The sequence below is a fragment of the Lampetra fluviatilis genome, chromosome 60 (assembly GCF_964198595.1).
Source record: "Lampetra fluviatilis chromosome 60, kcLamFluv1.1, whole genome shotgun sequence".
Classification (NCBI taxonomy): domain Eukaryota; kingdom Metazoa; phylum Chordata; class Hyperoartia; order Petromyzontiformes; family Petromyzontidae; genus Lampetra; species Lampetra fluviatilis.
Window position 1 is genome coordinate 6,162,054 of NC_136334.1, and position 23,496 is coordinate 6,185,549.

The 23,496-nt window shown below is 52.5% G+C and overlaps 1 protein-coding gene across 1 annotated transcript in view; it reads left to right on the plus strand.

Annotated features, from left to right (window-relative positions):
* The window catches only part of LOC144950936 (protein furry homolog-like), a 131,255-nt gene that overhangs the window by 18,448 nt on the left and 89,311 nt on the right, over nucleotides 1-23,496 (plus strand). Inside the window, exons 6-17 of the mRNA XM_078881117.1 lie at nucleotides 500-579; nucleotides 1,033-1,113; nucleotides 3,998-4,166; nucleotides 4,672-4,764; nucleotides 5,827-5,925; nucleotides 6,699-6,800; nucleotides 7,726-7,829; nucleotides 8,721-8,829; nucleotides 18,470-18,556; nucleotides 19,776-19,947; nucleotides 21,047-21,179; nucleotides 23,379-23,486. Coding sequence (XP_078737243.1) covers nucleotides 500-579; nucleotides 1,033-1,113; nucleotides 3,998-4,166; nucleotides 4,672-4,764; nucleotides 5,827-5,925; nucleotides 6,699-6,800; nucleotides 7,726-7,829; nucleotides 8,721-8,829; nucleotides 18,470-18,556; nucleotides 19,776-19,947; nucleotides 21,047-21,179; nucleotides 23,379-23,486 — 1,337 coding nt within the window. The remainder of the gene's footprint in view (nucleotides 1-499; nucleotides 580-1,032; nucleotides 1,114-3,997; nucleotides 4,167-4,671; nucleotides 4,765-5,826; nucleotides 5,926-6,698; nucleotides 6,801-7,725; nucleotides 7,830-8,720; nucleotides 8,830-18,469; nucleotides 18,557-19,775; nucleotides 19,948-21,046; nucleotides 21,180-23,378; nucleotides 23,487-23,496) is intronic.

Consider the following 23,496-nt stretch of genomic DNA (forward strand, 5'->3'; position numbering starts at 1 on the left):
CTTTCGGTAAAGTCACGTAGAAGGGAAATAATCAAATAAAAAAAATAAAACATAATAAAATAATTCTCACGACGTTTCGGCCACAACGCAAGCAACCGTCCTCAGGTGAAGAACAGGTCTGTCGGGAAAACAGCGTCTGAATGAACCCATTTATTTAATATTTTTCATTCATTCAGACGCTGTCTTTCCGACAGACTTGTTCTTCACCTGAGGACGGCTGCTTGCGTTGTGGCCGAAACGTCGTGAGAATTATTTTATTATGTTTTATTTTTTTTATTTTATTATTTCCCTTCTACGTGATGACTTTACCGAAAGAACCAAGACGGTGGGAGACTTTGTCAGAGGCAGATCTTGGTGCTCATTGCGCGTGTCTCCTGTGCAGCAGCTGTAAGATCTGGCGGTGGGGAGAGAGCTTTGACCGATGAGGTGGTGGCGGCGGTGGCGGCGATGGCGGCGATGGCGGTGGTGGTGGTGGCATCGTGGTGTCTTGATTTTACAGATTCCAGTGCATCCCGTGCCGGACTCAATGGTGCATGAAGTTGTCAACTTGGCTTTCAAGCACTTCAAATACCGGGAAGGGTGAGTATTCGAACCTCTTTCCCGTGGGCAGGGTGGGTGGATGGGTGTGCCGTTCGCCACCGGATCTCGGAAACGCACCAACCCAAGCCCCACCCACCATCCAAACCCACCCACTTCATATTCTTAGGTTTTTTCGGTAAAGTCACGTAGGTAAAACATCAAAATTAATAAAAATAAAATAAAATAAAAAATCACGACGTTTCGGAGGCAACACAAGTCTCCGTCATCAGGTGGGACCGTCACAGCCGGATTAGCTGCATCAAGTGAGGCAATGATTCAAGATGTAATCCCTTAAAAGCAAGTTGAGGGGGGGAGGAGGGGGGGGGGGGAGCTCATCAGAATGTGGTAGCCAATGAATGGGGCAGTGCGAAGTTCTATTCTCCGTAGGTGAGTGTTGTCCTGCACTCACACAGGTGGCGTGTGTGTGTGCGTGTGCGTCTCTCTCCTTCCCAGGTATTCGGGTCCCAACATCGGCAACATGCACATCATCGCTGACCTTTATGCAGAGGTCATCGGAGTGCTGGCACAGTCCAAGTGAGTGACCATGGTGATGATGGTAGTGGTGATGATGTTGGTGATAGTGGTTACTTAGTGGCGAATGGTGGTTGTTGTTATTGTATCTGTGTGTCTCTGTCTGTGTCTGTCTGTGTGTGTCTGTGTCTCTCTGCGTGTTTCTCTGTGTGTGTATCTCTGCGTGTCTCTGTCCGTCTGTGTCTCTGTGTGTCTGTGTCTCTCTGCGTGTCTCTCTGTGTGTATCTCTGCGTGTCTCTGTCGTGTCTCTGTCATCGGAGTGCTGGCACAGTCCAAGTGAGTGACCATCGCCCCATTCGCCTGTCGTCATCATCATCATCATCATTGTCAAGTTTAAAGTTAATTTCTTTCTGGGCTCCGCATGTTTCGTTTTTGCGTGGGATAGAGCGTTGCTCCCTCGCACGTGGGGGTTTTCTCCTGGTGCTTCGGTTTCCTCCCACGTACGAACTCATTCATTGGCCGAAAACGCCTTCATATACAGAGGACCCGCAGTGCTTGGACACATTCTATATTTGAAGCTTTCGTGACTGCAATGATTCATATTCTTAGGTTTTTTTAGTGGTGGCCTTCTTGTTACAGGTTGAGTCACAAACCGCACCTCTCCATAACAAAGGCTCAGCCTTTGTTATGCAGTCTGTTCTTAGTCTCAAACCTCACCTTACCATATTAATAATAAGTATGCGGCCCTTGCCCCACCACCTTCTCCAACCATTATATAAACGCAGTGGTAACTCCTGCAATCTCTCATTTACTTGATACAGCTGTCGTGGCTGTGACGGTACCACCTGAAGACGGAGGCTTGTGTTGCCTCCGAAACGTCGTGATTTTTATTTTTTATTTTATTTTACTTTTTAATGTTTTTACCTACGTGACTTTACCGACAAAACCTAAGAATATAAACTTGGACACATTGTTAGTAGCGCCGGCTTGCCACATGGCTGATGCCTTCCCGATGGTCTGTGGTTCTCCGTGGCGAGATGTTACAGTGAGGATGGGTATTCCAGCATGACAATGACCCAAAACACACGGCCAAGGCAACAAAGGAGTGGCTCAAGAAGAAGCACATTAAGGTCCTGGAGTGGCCTAGCCAGTCTCCAGACCTTAATCTCATAGAAAATCTGTGGAGGGAGCTGAAGGTTCGAGTTGCCAAACGTCAGCCTCGAAACCTTAGTGACTTGGAGAAGATCTGCAAAGAGGAGTGGGACAAAATCCCTCCTGAGATGCGTGCAAACCTGGTGGCCAACTACAAGAATCGTCTGACCTCTGTGATTGCCAACAAGGGTTTTGCCACCAAGTTCTAAGTCATGTTTTGCAGAGGGGTCAAATACTTATTTCCCTCATTAAAATGCAAATCAATTTATAACATTTTTGACATGCTTTTTCTGGATTTTGTTGTTGTTATTCTGTCTCTCACTGTTCAAATAAACCTGCCATTAAAATTATAGACTGATCATTTCTTTGTCAGTGGGCAAACGTAGAAAATCAGCAGGGGATCAAATACTTTTTTCCCTCACTGTAACTACCTCGCACTGGTAATACAGGAGGTCGTGGGTTCCAACCCGACCATGACGCCCGCTGCTGTATATTTGGAGTTTGCGTGTCTCTCTCCCCGTGGTCGCGTGGATTTTTCTCCGGGTCCTCCGGTTTTTCCCCTCCACATTTAGAACCGACGTCACGCGTTTAAGAGTATTTGCCCGCTGCTACAAATCCCCACGCGATGATGATGATGATGAGCCACTTCGTCGAGCTATCGTTTGTGGCCAGTGGGCCTTAGCTGGTAAAATAAAAAATAGTTTAGTTTAGCTTCCAGCTCCATGCGCCTCTGAGTTGTTCTCTCCCTTTGAGAACTTGCAACTTCTGTGTGGCACATCAGTTGAGATCATCATCATTATTGTTATTGCAAGTGTCCCCGTGACGTGTATCTTATGAACGTTCGGGCCGTGTTTTCAACTCGTGTTGCTCGTTCCGCCAGATGTTTATCCGCAAGGTGCTCCCCAACCCCCCACCCCCCCCCACCCCAACCTCTTCCAGATATGCGTCAACGGTCCGATGGCGAAAGTGCGACTCAAAAACGCGCCGCTCAAAATGATCACTTGCGTCGCCCGTCCTTGCGGAGAATCGAAGTGACGAAAAAATTAAACGGACACAAGACCGCCTCCTCTCGTTTTCACGAGATTCTGTCTCGTGTGTTGTTGACGCGGTGTTGGGTTTGGTAGCGGCGGCCAAGTCACGTTCACGTCAGTCAGAAAATTTACTCATCCAGTTGTATCTTATCAACGGGCTGGCCCGTTTCCTACTCGCGTTTGCTGGTTTCAAGTTTCAAGTTTCATTTCAAGTTTCAATTATTAGGTATAGAGCCCTCTTCTTCTTGGTTCTTTCGGTAAAGTCACGTAGAATGGAAATAATTAAATAATTAAATAAAACATAATAAACATTTTATTTTATAATGCTTTATTTTATTATGGAAATAATAAAATAATAAAAGAAAACATAAAAGAATGATTTAAAATATTTTATTTTATTATTTTAATATTTCCATTTTACGTGACTTTACCGAAAGAACCAAGAAGATGAATCCCTGCAGTCACGAAAGCTTTAAATCGAAAAAAAGGTCTAGCCCTGTGAGCCATTCGGCTCTTGAATCGGGTGCAACCGCAACAAACAAAAAAACAAAAACATGACCAAGAAAACATCTTAAAGTGACTATGTGCAAACAGAAAATCCAAGACAAGACAGCAAAATATTGCAGAAAAAGCACCGTACACCAACACTGTGTACAAAAATCCCAGTGGGATGCAAGTGAACCCCCGGTTGCTCCACCCCCCCACCATCCCCCCACCACCCCCCCACCGAACCCGCCCACCCACCCCCAACCTTGCACCCGCAGGTTCCACACGGTACGCAAGAAGTTCGTGACGGAGCTGAAAGAGCTGCGCCAAAAGGAGCCTACCCCACAGGTGTCGCAGTGCATCATCAGCCTCATCATGGGCATCAAGTTCTTCCGCGTCAAGATGTACCCCGTGGAGGAGTTCGAGGCCTCATTCCAGTTTCTGCAGGCACGTGTGTGTGTGCGTGTGCGTGCGTGTGTGTGCATGTGTGTGTGTGCGTGCGTGTGTGTGTGTGCGTGCGTGTGTGTGCGCGTGTGAGTGTGTGTGTGCGTGCGTGCGTGTGTGTGTGCGTGTGTGTGCGTGTCTGCGTGTGTGTGCGTGTGTGTGTGCGTGCGTGTGTGTGTGTGCGTGTGTGTGCGTGTGTGTGCGTGTGTGTGCGCGTGTGTGTGCGTGCGTGTGTGTGTGCGCGTGTGTGTGTGCGCGTGTGTGTGTGTGTGCGTGCGTGTGTGTGTGCGTGCATGCGTGTGCGTGCGTGCGCGCGTGTGCGTGCGCGCGCGCGTATGCGTGCGGAGCGGCAGTGTAGCGTGAAACCACAACATTTACAAATTGTAAATGTTGTGGTTTCACGCTTCAACACACGAGGTTCTGCTAAAGCGTAAAAACCAAAGTGCACCTAGCCCGGCGCAAGCGTGCGACGTGCCTGTGTGCGTGCGTGTGTGCGGCGCCGATGCAGGAGTGCGCTCAGTATTTCCTGGAGGTCAAAGACAAGGACATCAAGCACGCCCTGGCCGGCATCTTCGTCGAGATCCTGGTGCCGGTGGCTGCTGTGAGTGTGCTGCTGCTGCTCACCGCAACGAGACACGAGAACCGCACGACACGGCAGAGGGGGTGTATGGCACCCGCCGCGTAGCCTGCGACGGGGCATCAGTCTGCCAGTAGGGGGGTGATGTTTGCTGTGTTGTCTAGCCAGGGGGCACCCCCAGCGGCAGCCGTCCCCGTGTGACGCACGGTGACTCGGCACGCGACCTGCGATGGGGCATTATTCTGTCACCACGGTGGCTAGGAGATGTTAACTACCTCGCCCGTTATACATGAGGTCGTGGGTTCGATCCCGACCCTGACACCTGCTGTATATTTTGAGTTTCGTGTTTTTCTCCATGGTCGTGTGGATAGTTCTCCGAGTCTTCCGGTTTTTCCCTCCATATTTCGAATCAATGTGCGTTTCGAGTATTTGACTGCAATAAATGTCCACGCAATAAGTCGGCCACTTCGTTGAGCTATCGTTTATGGCCAAGTCGCTTCTGAAAAATATCAGTGGGCCTTACCTGGTCCTGGTGAAATAAAAAATAGTTTAGTTTCAGTGGTAGCCGTCCCTGTGTGACGCACTGTTCAGACTTACCTTGCCACGTGATCTAAAATGAATGAAGAAAACCCGTTTCTTTACTCATTATTTAGTTATTTTATATACTAAAGCAACTTCTTGGTAAAGTCACTTAGAAGGGAAATAATAAAATAATAAAAATAAAACATAATAAAATACAATTCTCACGACGTTTCAGCCACAACGCAAGCAGCCGTCCTCGGGTGAAGAACAGGTCTGTCGGAAAGACAGCGTCCGAATGTCTTTCCGATGGACCTGTTCTTCACCTGAGGACGGCTGCTTGCGTTGTGGCGGAACGTCGTGAGAATTGTATTTTATTATGTTTTATTATTTTATTATTTCCCTTCTACGTGACTTTACCGAAAGAACCAAGAAGATGAATCCCTGCAGTCACGAAAGCTTGAAATCGAAAGATGCCCACTTTATTGAGGGCGAAATCAACTTTTATCGATTGATTTATCGATCCGAGGGGTGGGTGGGGGTGTGTGTGTGTGTAACCGTTCGCAGGCCGTGAAAAACGAGGTCAACGTGCCATGCCTGAAGAACTTTGTGGACGTGCTGTACCAGACGACGTTCGACATGTCCTCGCGCAAGAAACACTCGCTGGTGAGTCTCCCGGGTTGTCAGGGTAGAGTAAAAAAAAAGTAGAAAAGAAAAAGTTAAAACTAAAAAATAATATATTAAATAATAATAATCATATTTGTATTTTTAAAAAAAATTGTTACGAGGCAAAGATAAGGAAGGGAGAAATCGACTGATCTGAAAAGATTGGTTGATGTGTGTCTGTGGGCTGCGGCGGTGATGAGATGTTAACTACCTCGCCCGGTATGCGGGAGGTCGTGGGTTCGATCCCGACCCTGACGCCTGCTGTATATTTGGAGTCTGTGTGTCTCTCTTTCTCATCATCATCATCACGGTGGCTAGGAGATGTTAACTACCTCGCCTGGTCTACAGGAGGTCGTGGGTTCGATTCTGACCCTGACGCCTGCTGCTGTATATTTAGAGTTTGCGTGTCTCTCTCTCTCCGTGGTGAGATGTTAACTACTTCGCCTGGTCTACAGGAGGTCATGGTTTCAATTCCGACCCTGACACCTGCTGTTTATTTGAAGTTTGTGTGTCTCTCTCTCTCTCCCCGTGGTCGCGTGAATTTTTCTCTGGGTCCTGCAAGTTTTTACCCTCCACATTTAGAATCAACATGCATTTAGGCTATGCGCCTTGCTATAAATATCAATGTGACAATTGACTTGCTTGAGCTATCATTCGTGATGGCCAGTTCGCTTCTGGTAAAATAAAAAAGTCCAATAGGCGCTTGCTAACAACAGCACCGTGTGTACGGCTTCTAACCGGCGATCTTTGTCTCGTGCGTGTTTCTGTTGCAGGCTCTCTTTCCGCTGGTCACGTGCCTCCTGTGCGTCAGTCAGAAGGCCTTCTTTCTCAACAACTGGCACATCTTCCTGGCCAGCTGTCTGTCGCACCTCAAGGTAACGCCTCGGCGCGGGGCACGCCGGGAGGCAGCCAGACAGAGACCCATAGACTCACACGGAGACCCATGGACTCACACAGAGACCCATGGACTCACACAGAGACCCATGGACTCACACAGAGACCCATAGACTCACACGGAGACCCATAGACTCACACTGAGACCCATAGACTCACACAGAGACCCATAGACTCACACAGAGACCCATAGACTCACACAGAGACCCACAGACTCACACGGAGACCCACAGACTCACACAGAGACCCATAGACTCACACTGAGACCCATAAACTTACACGGAGACCCATAGACTCACACGGAGACCCATAGACTCACACAGAGACCCATAGACTCACACTGAGACCCATAGACTCACACAGAGACCCATAGACTCACACAGAGACCCATAGACTTACACGGAGACCCATAGACTCACACGTAGATCCGTAGCGGGTTCCCCGGTGTAGCAAGGAGGGAGCGGTTCGTGCTACATGGATCGTCCTGTCGTAAGGGCTTGGTGAGTGGGCTTTAATCCAGCAGCGGATGGATCGAGGCTGACCATGATGATGACGTCATATTCTTAGGTTTTTTTCGGTAAAGTCACGTAGGTAACAAAAATTAAATTAATAAAAGTAAAATAAAAATAAAATAAAAATCACGACGTTTCGGAGGCAACACAAGCTTCCGTCTTCAGGTGGAACCGTCACAGCACGATAGCTGTATCATTAATAAAAGTAATAATGGAAATAAAATAGAAATCACGACGTTTCGGAGGCAACACAAGCTTCCGTCTTCAGGTGGAACCGTCACAGCACGATTGCTGTATCAAGTAAGAGAAATTTCTCTTTCAGATAATCGTCACAGCACGATTGCTGTATCAAGTGCGACGATGACGACGTCGATGATGTTTTGCGTGTGAGCAGAACAAGGACCCCAAGATGTCCCGCGTGGCGCTGGAGTCTCTGTACCGACTGCTCTGGGTCTACATGATCCGCATCAAGTGCGAGAGCAACACTGCCACGCAGAGGTAAGGGTCACACACACACACTCACACAGGTAGGACACACACACACAGGTATGGGACACACACACAGGTAGGACACACACAGGTAAGGGTCACACACACACAGGTAGGGGACACACACACACAGGTAAATGTCAGACACACAGGTAGGGGACACGCACAGGTATGGGACACACACACAGGTAAGGGTTACACACACAGGTAAGGGTCACACACACACAGAGGTAAATGTCACACACACACACACAGGTAGGGGACACACACAGGTAAGGGTTTTACACACACACACAGGTATGGGACACACACAGAGGTAGGGGACACACACACACAGGTAAGGGACACACTCACACAGGTAGGGGACACACACACACAGGTAAGGGTCACACACACACAGGTATGGGACACACACACACAGGTAGGATACACACACACACAGGTAAGGGACACACAAAGGTAAGGGTCACACAGAGTAAGGGTTACACACAGAGGTAAGGTCACACAGCGGTAAGGGCCACACAGAGGGTAACACACACATTACAAATCAGAATCAGTGTCATGATTGTGTATGTAGATGTATGTGGGGAGCGGTGGTGCAGCGGTAAGAATGTTGTGCAATGAACCCGGCGACCCGAATTCGATTCCCGCTCACGATCAGCGGTGAATATCTTAACCGGGGCTCCCCTAGGTCGACTCAGCCTCTAATGACTACCTTGTGCGACGTGTAAACATCGCACCTGGCGAGACAAAGGCGGCCGGGCGTGGTGCTGGCCACCCACTGACCCCCTCGTGCGCCGTGCCGGCCTTCATAGGGTGCTACTCGCTAACAGCACTTGCCCCTCCAGTCTGTTGAAGGCTACACGGGGGATCTTTGTCTTTGCGCCTGTCGCCTTGCAGCCGCCTGAGCAGCATCGTCAGCGCCCTCTTCCCGAAGGGGTCACGGAGCGTCGTGCCGAGAGACACGCCCCTCAACATCTTCGTGAAGATCATTCAGTTCATCGCCCAGGTGAGGAAAGCCTCTCATCCAGGTGAGAGCTTCCCACCCCCTTCCATTCAGTGCATCCGCCCAGGTGAGGAAAGCCTCTCATCCAGGTGAGAGCTTCCCCGCCCCTTCCATTCAGTTCATCCGCCCAGGTGAGGAAAGCCTCTCATCCAGGTGAGAGCTTCCCCGCCCCTTCCATTCAGTTCATCCGCCCAGGTGAGGAAAGCCTCTCATCCAGGTGAGAGCCCCTCCCTTCCATCTAGTTCATCCGCCCAGGTGAGGAAAGCCTCTCATCCAGGTGAGAGCCCCCCCCCTCCCTTCCATCTAGTTCATCCGCCCAGGTGAGGAAAGCCTCTCATCCAGGTGAGAGCCCCCCCCCTCCCTTCTATCTAGTTCATCCACCCAGGTGAGGAAAGCCTCTCATCCAGGTGAGAGCCCCCCCCCTCCCTTCCATCTAGTTCATCCGCCCAGGTGAGGAAAGCCTCTCATCCAGGTGAGAGCCCCCCCCCCTCCCTTCCATCTAGTTCATCCGCCCAGGTGAGGAAAGCCTCTCATCCAGGTGAGAGCCCCCCCCCTCCCTTCCATCTAGTTCATCCGCCCAGGTGAGGAAAGCCTCTCATCCAGGTGAGAGCCCCCCCCCCCTTCCATCTAGTTCATCCGCCCAGGTGAGGAAAGCCTCTCATCCAGGTGAGAGCCCCCCCCCTCCCTTCTATCTAGTTCATCCACCCAGGTGAGGGCCGCTCACTCCGAGTGCCCCAGGCCTACCCGCGGCGCACACGTGCAAACAAAGACAAAGATCCCGCAGATCAAAGTTCATGTATTAGGTGTAGCCCTGTGAGCCATTCGGCTCTTGAATCGGGTGCAACCGCAACAAACAAAAAAACATGAACAAGAAAACATCTTAAAGTGACTGTGCGCAAACAGAAAATCCAAGAAAAGACAGCAAAATATTGCAGAAAAAGCACCGTACACCAACGCTGTGTGCAAAAATCCCAGTGGGATGCAAGTCAAACAACAACAACAACCACAAGACAACGTAGATTAAGGCCATCAGTCTAACTCTGTACTACAACAAACATACATGGCCACACCAAAAAACTTTTCGAAAATCACCAAAATAAAGCCGTAAAAGCAATGAAACAGTGATCATAGGAACTGTGACCGAATTTTCACAATAAACAACGTGATCAACATGTACCACCAAACTCCGCAGCCTTCGACAGACTGTAAGGGCAAGTGCTCGTTTAGCGAGCAGAGCACCCTATGAAGGCAGGCGTGGCACGCTAGGGAGCGGGTGGCCTTTGTCTCCCCCGTGGTGATTTTTAAATCCTTTATATTAAGTTCACTTGCTTGCGTGCTTGCGTGCTTGCTTGCTTGCGCGCTTACGACCGTGCAAATCTTTCTGTCGTTTTTTAACCCACTTCCCGTGATCCAATCGAGCTGACATTTTGCACACAGACTCGTTGTGCGTGACAATTGATTTTCGTGAAAACATTTTTCCAAAATTTTACACTGTTTAGGGAATTTTTTTAAATATTTAATTACCAATTGCTTAATGGTGGCAGACAATCATCTGACTCATAGGTGGCAGCCATATGTGTTGACTAACCACATGGCATGAAATCCCTGCCCCCACGCTGTACAGTGGAGACTATTTATAGAGCGGTTAAATTGAAGCCGCCAGGTTCTTGAAAGTGGTAAAACGGGTCAACGCTAGTGCCCTCGGGAATATACGGGGCATGTCAAGAAGTGATCTTACATATGAAGTATTGGAAAATGACGGCAGGAAACTCCTTGACGGGAACACACTTCTTTTATTAAATCTTGACTTGTAACAATACAACGCGTGGCCACTCTTCTTCACAATGCGCTTCTCTTGACTCTGGATTCTGTGCTGCCGGCTCTCTGTGCCTCGTGTAGACTCCGCGCCTCGGCTACACTCCTCTCTCGCCTCGTGTAGACTCTGCGCCTCTGCTACACTCTCCACTCGCCTCGTGTAGACTTTGCCTCTCTCTCTCTGGCTACACCGTATGCATACTCGGCTCGTGCAGACCTTCCTCTCTCGCTGGCTACACCGTATGCATACTCGGCTCGTGCAGACCGTTCTCTCTCGCTGGCTACACACTACACATTACTCAGCTCGTGTAGACCGTTCTATCTCGCTGGCTACACACTACACATTACTCAGCTCGTGTAGACCGTTCTATCTCGCTGGCTACACACTCTACATTACTCTCTTCTACTCTCCATTACTCTCCTCTCCGGGCTCTATCTCTGCACCTTCGTCTTCATTCTTAGATGGTTCCACTTCTGCCCCTGCTCCTCTGTGCATCACCTTATATACCCCTTCTTCCCGGGAGACGGAGCGGATGCGGACCTCAACGTCGGCACCGCTCCTCAGTTACCCAATCCCCACGCGCTATCCCTACGATCCGGTTCCGCTCAGCGCGTGTTTCCACTCCCCGACCAATCACACCGCGCTGCTACCCGATCACTCCCTCTGCGCGCGTCACCGGCACACAGCCAATCAGCAGCACTACCCCCACCCGCGCACTGACGCCTGCTCCTCCCCGTCAGCGCGCGTCACCACACACACACCCGTACATACGCGCTGGCACACGACATATACACCCAGCGCGTATCACCACTACATCACCCCCTCCCACATAGCTCGCAGCCGGCCCGGCTGCTAACAACAACCAACCGCGACGATAAAACGACAACCAACAAAAAAAAAAACCCCGTAACCCCCCGAGTGTGCCCCGTAACATAACACAACAACAACAACAACAAGAATAACTATGTACAGATTGACAATGAACCCGAAAAGTCAACAATAACACGATACGAGCAAATTCGAAACGAACGCGCCCCACGTCCCTGCGACTACACGCAGTGACGAGGCGCTCCAACTGCCCCGACTCCTCACGAGGCAGGTCATGCAAAGTAGCACGACCTGGCGCGAGTCCGTCTGGCTGGTCCATCGTATGGGGCGGGACACTGACGACCGTCCGGCGGTTCCGGCTGCTCCAGACGGCGCGGAACGGGCCTGAAAGGGCCGGCCCCGCCGCGGAGATCCGACCGCCGGTGATCGGCAGCTGTCAGTTCCGAGACACCTGGGAGCAGATCAGGCGACAATACGTGTGGATCAGGCAGAGACATTTCCCCCTCTGGGTCGCCGGTCACGTCACACGCCCGGCCATCACGACACAAGGGGAGGCCATATGGAGGCGAGAACGGTTTCAGTCGGGAGGGGTGAACGTACCACCGGCGCTTTCCCCACTTTATCTGAACGCACTGGGGCCGTGCAACGCGCACGACCTCCACGGGTCCCCTCCACGGTCTCAACAATTTAGGCGACGTAGCCAAGGGTGCCTGAGGGCAATGCAGCCAGGCCCTGTCACCTGGTTTCCATTCGTGCATGGACACCTTCCGTGCCCGCAACCGTTCATTAGCAATTTGGCGAGCCCGCGAATTAAGCCGCGCGGCCTCCCTCGCCTCTGTCAGCTTGTGAATATTAAACTTAATATGTTCTGCCAAATTAGAATTAGTTCGTGGAGCGGACAGGCCAAGTTGCGTTTCTATTGGCGGGTCAGCTTCCCGACCGTACATCAAATAGAATGGGGAAAACCCCGTAGCTGCATGGGGGGCCATTCTATACGCGGCAAGGACTCCCGGGACCTGCAGGTCCCAATCTACATGTGCCTCGCACACCTGCTGGCACAGCATGGAAGTCAAGGTTTTGTGGAGTCTCTCCACCATCCCGTCAGTCTGCGGGTGGTACGGGGAGGTACGCACCTTCTTGGTACCCAACAGATCGCACACCTCTTGCAACAATTTACTCGAAAAATTTTTACCTTGGTCGGTCAGCAGGCGTTCGGGAGCCCCCTTGTCCAGGACATAGCCCTGGACGAAGGCATCCGTCACAGCCGCTGCCGACTGGTTAGCGAGAGGCCACGCCATAGGCCATCGGGTAAAGTATTCGACCCCCACTAACAAATATTTATTCCCTCTCGGCGTGACTGGGAAGGGCCCCAAAATATCGAGTGCAACGAGCTCGTTGGTACGCGAGACCTGAATAGATTGCAGCGGTGGATTAGCTGCCACGGCCGGTGGTTTACGCCTGGCGCACTCAACGCACCCCTTCAGAATATGCACCACATCACTTCCCATTCCCGGCCAGTAATAGTCACGCTGAAGCAGGGCAAGCGTCTTGTTAACTCCCAAGTGCAAGAGGCGTTCGTGTGCCGCCAAGACAACCCTCCCCCTCACAGCGGAAGGCACCACGAGTGCGTTCCGCCGGGACAAACTGTCCCATTTCAATAACACGCCCCGCTCAAGTACATAGGAGCCGGTACGCTCCTGGTCCCCCTCGGGACCCCCAACCTTGCGGCGCAATGCTAGCAGCGAGCTGTCCGCCATCTGGAGGCGGCCCCATTCGCTGAGCGACAGCGAGAGCAGCGAGTCCCGACCCTGAGAGGCAGTGGAATCATCCCCGATCGGTGCGCCCGCTGTCGCAGCCAGTGCCCCCATCTCCCCCGCAAGCGTCGGTTTACAGCGCGCCGATCCCGACAAACACGCGCATTCATCACAAGGCAACAACCGCGACAAGCAATCGGCATTCGTGTGTCGCAACCCTTTACGGTACGTAGTCGTAAACTGATAGTCCTGGAGGACTTCCAACCAACGCGACAACTGGCCCGAGGGCTGGGCGACCCTCAATGAATACTGTAGCGCCGCGTGGTCCGTTCGGACTGTAAAGTGACGACCATAAAGATATGGCCTAAACTGCTGCACAAAAAAAACAATGGCAAGCAGCTCGCGACGGGTGACACAGTAGCGCTGCTCCGCCGGAGACAACACCCTACTACCGTAGGCGACAACTCTTTCGACACCCCCAACGACTTGGGATAGCACCCCCCCAATGCCCGTGTTGCTAGCATCCGTGTCCAGCAAAAAGGGACTGGCAAAATCGGGATAACACAAGGGTGGGGCACCCACCAAGGCGTCCCGGAGGGAGCGAAACGCGGCCTCCTCCTCCGGTCCCCATTTGAACTTCACTCCCTTCGCCGTTAGAGCGTGCAAGGGTTTTGCAATAGTGGCGAAGTGCTCAACGAACCGCCGATAATAAGAAGCAAACCCGATGAAACTACGCACGTCGGAAACGGACGTAGGTGTCGGCCACGAACCGACACAATCCGTCTTCGCGGGATCGGTGGAGATCCCCGAAGAATCGACAATGTGACCCAAGTATCTAACCGACTTCCGAAGGAGGTGACATTTGGCCGGTTTAAATTTCAGCTTAGCCGATCGCATTCGCAAGAACACCCCTCTCAATCGCTGGAGGTGTTCTTCAAACGTTTTACTGAAAACAATGACATCGTCCATATAAATCAAGCATGTATCCCACTGCAAGCCCGACAAAACCAACTCCATAAGTCGCTGAAACGTCGCTGGAGAGGAGTGAAGTCCCATGGGTAACCGGTTAAACTGGAACAGCCCCCCTGGAGTCCGAAATGCTGTCTTAGGTTTCGACTCTTCGTCGAGCGGCAACTGCCAAAACCCCGATAACAAATCAAGAGTCGAAAAATATCGCGCACCAGACAATGCATCGAGGGACTCATCCATCCTGGGGAGCGGATACGCGTCAGCCACAGAGATCTTATTCAGGCGACGGAAATCAACGCAGAATCGCAGGGACCCGTCCTGCTTCTTAACCAGCACAATAGGCGCTCCCCACGGGCTAGAGGAGGGCGAAATAATATCGGCTTCTAGCATTTCGTTAACAGCCGACTGAACATGTTCCTTCTCCACGGGACTCAGTCGGAAGGGATTTAGCTTGACCGGCGCCGCATCGCCCGTTTCAATGTGGTGGTGCAACAAATCCGTGCACCCAATGTCATACTGTTTACTGAACACATCAGAGAATTCTATGAGCAACTCGCGCAGCGCACCCAACTGCGCCGCCGACAAATCGTCCGAGGCGGCGCATAGCGAATGGACCCACTCAAGGTCTTCCCTTGGCTCAACGTTCCGCGCGGGGCTCGAGCCCACCTGCGCAACCAACCCATCATCCACAGGGACCCGCGCCGCGTGAGCCAGCACGGTGCCCTGTGGAATGACAGCTGGCCGCGACCACGCGTTCAAAACCATCACAAACGGATCCCTGTCAGCCCGCACCAAAGTGTGAGCCACCGATAAATCAAGACCCCCGACAGCCTTGTTAGAAGGACACAAAAGCATACTTCGTTCCGAAGCCTCCCTCACCCATGGTTTCCGCAACCGGAGGGGAATCAACATCTGTGAACCCGGGGGCACATGCACGGTCTGTGTCGCCACCGCCTGTATCGTAGCGCACGCCGTCCGAATGTCAGTAGGGCTCGTCAAAAATGCAATCCGGCGACCCGATGGCAGTTCAATGCATCGTTGATCGATAAGAATTTTAATGGGCATTTTAGCCAAAAAATCAGTGCCCAAAAGACACGGAACCGCCAAAGAAGACGAAACGAAAACGGGTCCCGACAATTTGATATTTCCAATGCAAATGGACGCCCTAATCTGACCGATAATGCCCAACGATCCCCCATTAGCGGCGTAAAATGGCACATCCACTGGAAGCAGCGGACGACATTGGACTGGGAGAATATCATAAATGAGGTCCGATATAATAGTTGCCGATGCCCCCGTGTCCACTAACACCCTAATCTCGACCCCATCAATAGATCCCGTAACAACGGACGAACCCGCCGAAGCAGCCACAATTCTATGCCCCAATTCCGCCCATTCAATGTCTCCCTGGTCCCGGCCGAACCCCCCTCGCCGAACCGAATCCCCGAACCTTAACCGGCCCTCCTCCGCCGCAACGCGGCGTCCCATGTGTGCCGAATAAACAGGCCGAGCGTGTGAGGTGCCGCGACTTGCCGGGGATTGTAGAGATGACTTGGGATCTCGGTCGTCGTCCAGCCGAGCACCCATGGCGCGCCGACGCGGAGCGCGGCACCCGGACGCCACGTGGCCCCGGAGGCCGCAGTTATAGCACGTGACGAGGGTCGGAGTAGATCTTGGTTGCTCCGACTTTCGGCCCGAGCGCAGAGGCGACCGAGCCCCCGGCCTCCAGTCCCCTGGTCGTCCCGTGGCGAACGCCTCCTCTCGTGGGCTGACGACTTGGGGTTCGGTGACCACCGAACCCGGAGCTGCGACGACAGCAGCGTTGCAACCAACTCCTTGTTTCCGTTGTAGGGCCTCGTGCGCTTGAATACTCGTGGCGACTCTCAAAGAAGAAATATCAATCTCGTCAGCTGTGTTGATAGGGACCCCCAGGTCCTGCGCCAACTTAAGCAGCTGCTCCAAAACCATCGCGTCTTGGCCCTCCTCGTCCATCCGAGGGAACGCAGCATCAGCAAGAGCCAGCAACGCCGTGCGATAGGCCAGCGCGGTCTCCGTGGCCGCTTTCCGTCTTGCGTAGAAATGATGGCGGCACGCCGAGGGAGGTCCGTAGACCCTGGCCAACAAACCCAGCGCATCCTTCAGCGTGGAGCGGTCCGACTTCCGTGCAGACCTGAAGGCCGCGAGCGCATCGTCGTCCAGCAGGGCAGGCAACGCCCGCAGCGCCGTAGCATCGGACCACGCTGACATCTCTTGATGCGCCAAAAACCTTCGCTGAAATTTGCCCCAGTCTCCGCCTTCCGCCTTGAAGGCTGACAACGTGGGCAGACGCTGCTGAAAAATGAAGTCATCCGCCTCGTGGTTCCTCTCCGCCTGTCCGTCGGTGTCTAAGATGGCGGCTCCAGCAGCAGACGTAAGATGGCGGACCCCCTCGCGCGCTGATGACGTCGATGCGCGCGCTTGGGAACCCACCACCACGTGGCGCTCGCCGTTCCCGCCAAAAGTAGGCCCAGGCGCAATGGCGGGAATCCCCCATTCGTTTTGGCGGGAATCTGCGGGGCGACCTTGTAAAATGTCCCCCACCGTCCCCGCTCCTCCCGACGAGCTGATCTCCGCCAAGATGGACGCGGCGGCGAGCAGCAGCTCCGCCAGTCGGGAGTGCGCCTCACGAAGCCCGGCGTCTGTCCCCGGTCGCTCGGCCGGCGCCGTCGACGGACCCTGCAGCGTGGGCAAGTCCTCTTCCTCACCCCCCGCCACCAGCGGCCCCGAGTCGTCCAGGTCTTCCTCGCGGTCAATCCCGTGGGTCCTACGGGTCTTCCTCGTCTCCATACTTGGAAGCCCGTTTCACTTCTGACGCCAGATGAAGTATTGGAAAATGACGGCAGGAAACTCCTTGACGGGAACACACTTCTTTTATTAAATCTTGACTTGTAACAATACAACGCGTGGCCACTCTTCTTCACAATGCGCTTCTCTTGACTCTGGATTCTGTGCTGCCGGCTCTCTGTGCCTCGTGTAGACTCCGCGCCTCGGCTACACTCCTCTCTCGCCTCGTGTAGACTCTGCGCCTCTGCTACACTCTCCACTCGCCTCGTGTAGACTTTGCCTCTCTCTCTCTGGCTACACCGTATGCATACTCGGCTCGTGCAGACCTTCCTCTCTCGCTGGCTACACCGTATGCATACTCGGCTCGTGCAGACCGTTCTCTCTCGCTGGCTACACACTACACATTACTCAGCTCGTGTAGACCGTTCTATCTCGCTGGCTACACACTACACATTACTCAGCTCGTGTAGACCGTTCTATCTCGCTGGCTACACACTCTACATTACTCTCTTCTACTCTCCATTACTCTCCTCTCCGGGCTCTATCTCTGCACCTTCGTCTTCATTCTTAGATGGTTCCACTTCTGCCCCTGCTCCTCTGTGCATCACCTTATATACCCCTTCTTCCCGGGAGACGGAGCGGATGCGGACCTCAACGTCGGCACCGCTCCTCAGTTACCCAATCCCCACGCGCTATCCCTACGATCCGGTTCCGCTCAGCGCGTGTTTCCACTCCCCGACCAATCACACCGCGCTGCTACCCGATCACTCCCTCTGCGCGCGTCACCGGCACACAGCCAATCAGCAGCACTACCCCCACCCGCGCACTGACGCCTGCTCCTCCCCGTCAGCGCGCGTCACCACACACACACCCGTACATACGCGCTGGCACACGACATATACACCCAGCGCGTATCACCACTACACATATAAAGGATTTATAGTGAAAAACTTTGTTTTTACGGGTTAATTTTTTTACACACCGGGTACTCATTTGAGGTTAAGTCGACCTAGGGGAGCCCCAGGACGGGTTCAGATTAATCGTCGTTGGTGTTGGCCGTTAGCGGGATTCGAACTCGGAGACTTGGGTGAAAAGTGGACTTGCCGACGACCGCTAACAGCGGTGTCAAGATCGGCCTCTGTGGAGGAGGCTCGTGAAGGACGCTGCTACTGGGCAGTTGGAGGCAGTCGCCCTCCAACAACAACGGAGGGCGGAGGAGCGACGCTCACAACAACGAGCGGAGCGCCGGGCGGCTAAAGCGCAGCAAGTTGGCACAGTAGGGGGCACAAGCTGGTGCATCGGCCACTCATCTCAGTCGGTCAACCCACGGCACCTGCTGGGTCTGTGACCCCTTGCCAGCGAGCCTTCGACACTTCACCTGGCCTCAAGGTGCACATGGCCTGGCACAGGCGTGGCGAATAGCGGCCGTTGTTATTTTTGCCGTGTCGTGCAGGAACGCCTGGACTTTGCCATGAAGGAGATCATTTTCGACCTCCTCAGTGTGGGGCGGTCACCCAAGACCTTCAGCATCAACCCAGAGGTACTCGCAGCGTGGAACGGAGAGAGCGCGCGCGCACGCCACGAGACGTCGTCGCTTTGGTCTGCATCCGTCAGCGGACTAGCCGTGGCGAAGAGGCCTGCCCTTGACGCTCACGGCAAACCCTCCGCGGGAAGGCGAAAGACACGCGGTGTCACCGCCCAGAGTGTTGAAAATCTGCGCAAAATCTAATTGAATTTCGATGTAAAGCTTCTTTCGTGACTGCAGGGATTCATCTTCTTGGTTCTTTCGGTAAAGTCACGTAGAAGGGAAATGATACAATAATAAAAATAAAACGTAATAAAATGCAATTCTCACGACGTTTCGGCCACAACGCAAGCACCGTCCTCAGGTGAAGAACAGGTCTGTCGGAAAGACAGCGTCTGAATGAACACCACCAAGCTTGGTGGTGTGCCTGCGTTGTGGCCGAAACGTCGTGAGAGTTGTATTTTATTATGTTTTATTTTTATTATTTCCCTTCTACGTGACTTTACCGAATGGAAGAACCAAGAAGATAAATCTATCTTCTTGGTTCTTTCGGTAAAGTCACGTAGAATGGAAATAATAAAATAATAAAACATAATAAAATCATTTTCTTTTATTATGTTTTATTTGTATTATTTTAAATAAAACATAATAAAATAATTTTATTTTATTATGTTTATTTTATTTATTTTATTATTTCCATTCTACGTGACTTTACCGAAAGAACCAAGAAGATGCATCCCTGCAGTCACGAAAGCTTTCAATCGAAAGATAAATCTAATTGAGTTTTTAAAAACATTTTTATCAAAGAGGGACCGAGTTCTCTCACCCTGGTTAAGCGAAGTCACCCCGGCCCCCCCTTGTGGCAGAGGTCGCAATCAGGTACCCGATACCCGGCTACCCGTACCCGGTCAGGTACGGCTACCCGTTTGTGACCCTGGTGCGGCCGGGTACGGGTAGGCCGTGAGTCACTGGTGAGTCACCGTTTGTCACTCATTTCCCAACGTTTTGTCTCTTCTCACAATTCAAGTTCCTAGAATCAACCCACCCGCGCCTGCAACATGGCTTCATCCCAGAGGTCGCAATCGGCTACCCGATACCCGGCCGGGTACGGGTAGCCGGTTATCGGGTAGGGTACGGGTACTCGTTTGCGACCCTGGTGCGGCCGGGTACGGGTACCAAAACCCGTTTGCGACCTCTGCCTTGTGGTCTCGCCTGTGCCCCTCCGATCACCCAGCGGATGAACATCGGGCTGCGTGCCTTCCTGGTCATCGCTGACAACCTGCAGCAGAAGGACGGGGAGCCGCCCATGCCCACCACCGTCGGGGTGCTGCCATCGGGCAACACGCTGCGCGTCAAGAAGACCTTCCTTAGCAAGACGCTCACCGACGACGAGGCCAAGATCATCGGTACGAATAACGGAGCTGGGACGGGGTCTCTGTGCGGGTTTATGGGTATTTGTGTGAGTCGATGGGTTTCTGTGTGAGTCTATGGGTCTGTGTGAGTTTATGGGCCTTTGTGTGAGTCTACGGGTCTCTGTGTGAGTCTACGGGTGTCTGTGCGAGTCTATGGATCGGTGTGTGAGTCTACGGATCTCTGTGTGAGTCTACGGGTCTCTGTGTGAGTCTACGGGTCTCTGTGTGAGTCTACGGGTCTCTGTGTGAGTCTACGGGTCTCTGTGTGAGTCTATGGGTCTTTGTGTGAGTCTGTGGGTCTGAGTGTGAGTCTACGGGTCTCTGTGTGCATTTATGGGTCTGTGTGAGTGTATGGGTTTGTGCGGGTATACGGGTCTCTGTGTGAGTCTATGGCTCTCTGTGTGAGTCTATGGCTCTCTGTGTGAGTCTATGGGTCTCTGTGTAAGTCTATGGCTCTCTGTGTGAGTCTATGGCTCTCTGTGTGAGTCTATGGGTCTCTGTGTAAGTCTATGGCTCTCTGTGTGAGTCTATGGCTCTCTGTGTGAGTCTATGGGTCTCTGTGTAAGTCTATGGCTCTCTGTGTGAGTCTATGGGTCTCTGTGTAAGTCTACGGGTCTCTGTGTGAGTCTATGGGTCTCTGTGTAAGTCTATGGCTCTCTGTGTGAGTCTATGGGTCTCTATGTAAGTCTACGGGTCTCTGTGTGAGTCTATGGGTATTTGTGTGAGTCTATGGGTCTCTGTGTAAGTCTACGGGTCTCTGTGTGAGTCTATGGGTTTCTGTGTAAGTCTACGGGTCTCTGTGTGAGTCTATGGGTTTCTGTGTAAGTCTACGGGTCTCTGTGTGAGTCTATGGGTCTCTGTGTAAGTCTACAGGTCTCTGTGTGAGTCTATGGGTCTCTGTGTAAGTTTATGGCTCTCTGTGTGAGTCTACGGGTCTCTGTGTGAGTCTATGGGTCTCTGTGTAAGTCTACGGGTCTCTGTGTGAGTCTACGGGTCTCTGTGTGCATCTATGCCAACGTACGATGAGACCACACATGTGACTGACCCCCCCACCCCTCCCACCCACCCCCCCTCCACCCACGTGGTGCGCCAGGCATGGCTCTGTACTACCCGCACATGCGGCGTGCGCTGGACAGCATGCTGAGGCAGCTCGACAAGGAGGTGGGGCGGGCCATGGCGCTCACCAACGTGCAGATGCACAACAAGGAGCCCGAGGACATGATCACGTGAGCGGCGAGGGGTCGGCGGTGGGGGGCAGGGGGTGGGGGTGGGAGTTTCCTGGAGGGGAGGGAGGGGGTCAGGGGGGGGGTCAGACGGGGTCAGGTGGCCCGGAGAGGTTCGTGGCATTAGAGGCAAGGCATGAGATGATGGTGGCACACAGACTCAACACTGACACACAGTCTCAACACTGACACACACACACTGACACACAGTCTCAACACTGGCACACAGACTCAACACTGACACACAGTCTCAACACTGACACACACACACTGACACACAGTCTCAACACTGACACACAGACTCAACACTGACACACAACACTGACACACAGTCTCAACACTGACACACAGTCTCAACACTGACACACCGACTCAACACTGACACACAACACTTACACACAGACTCAACACTGACACACAGTCTCAACACTGACACACAGTCTCAACACTGACACACAGACTCAACACTGACACACAGACTCAACACTGACACACAGACTCAACACTGACACACAGTCTCAACACTGACACACAGTCTCAACGCTGACACACAGACTCAACACTGACACACAGACTCAACACTGACACACAGACTCAACACTGACACACAGACTCAACACTGACACACAGTCTCAACACTGACACACAGACTCAACACTGACACACAGTCTCAACACTGACACACAGTCTCAACACTGACACACAGTCTCAACACTGACACACACACACTGACACACAGCCTCAACACTGACACACAGCCTCAACACTGACACACAGTCTCAACACTGACACACAGTCTCAACACTGACACACACACACTGACACACAGTCTCAACACTGACACACACACACTGACACACAGTCTCAACACTGACACACACACACTGACACACAGACTCAACACTCACACACTGACACACAGACACTGACACACAGTCTCAACACCGACACACAGACTCAACACTCACACACAGACTCAACACTGACACACAGACTCAAAACTCACACACAGACTCAACACTGACACACAGACTCAACACTCACACACAGACTCAACACTGACACACAGACTCAACACTCACACACAGACTCAACACTCACACACAGCCTCAACACTGACACACAGACTCAACACTCACACACAGACTCAACACTGACACACAGACTCAACACTCACACACAGCCTCAACACTGACACACAGACTCAACACTCACACACAGACTCAACACTGACACACAGTCTCAACACTCACACACAGTCTCAACACTGACACACAGTCTCAACACTCACACACAGTCTCAACACTGACACACAGTCTCAACACTCACACACAGACTCAACACTGACACACAGTCTCAACACTGACACACAGTCTCAACACTGACACACAGACTCAACACTGACACACAGACTCAACACTGACACACAGTCTCAACACTGACACACAGTCTCAACACTCACACACAGTCTCAACTCTGACACACAGTCTCAACACTGACACACAGTCTCAACACTGACACACAGTCTCAACACTGACACACAGTCTCAACACTGACACACAGTCTCAACACTGACACACAGTCTCAACACTCACACACAGTCTCAACACTGACACACACACACTGACACACAGTCTCAACACTGACACACAGTCTCAACACTGACACACAGTCTCAACACTGACACACAGACTCAACACTGACACACAGTCTCAACACACACACACACTGACACACAGACTCAACACTGACACACAGACTCAACGCTGACACACAGTCTCAACACTGACACACAGTCTCAACACTGACACACAGACTCAACACTGACACACAGACTCAACACTGACACACAGTCTCAACACTCACACACAGTCTCAACACTGACACACACACACTGACACACAGCCTCAACACTGACACACACACACTGACACACAGACTCAACACTGACACACAGACTCAACACTGACACACAGTCTCAACACTGACACACAGACTCAACACTGACACACAGCCAGGTACGGGTACCCGTTTGCGACCCTGGTGCGGCCGGGTACGGGTACGAGGGGTAAGGAATCAAAACCCGTTTGCGACCTCTGCCGCTCGTCTGCCAGTGCCGGCTCTGCCCGAGAGAGCGAGAGACCTCAACCCTTCCCGCTGTTCCCCGCCCGCCCTATTGTTTGTTCCACGCTGGCGCTGCAGCGGCGAGCGCAAGCCCAAGATCGACCTCTTCCGCACGTGCGTCGCCGCCATCCCCCGGCTCATCCCGGAGGGGATGAGCCGCACCGAGCTGGTGGACATGCTGGCCAGGTACGCACGC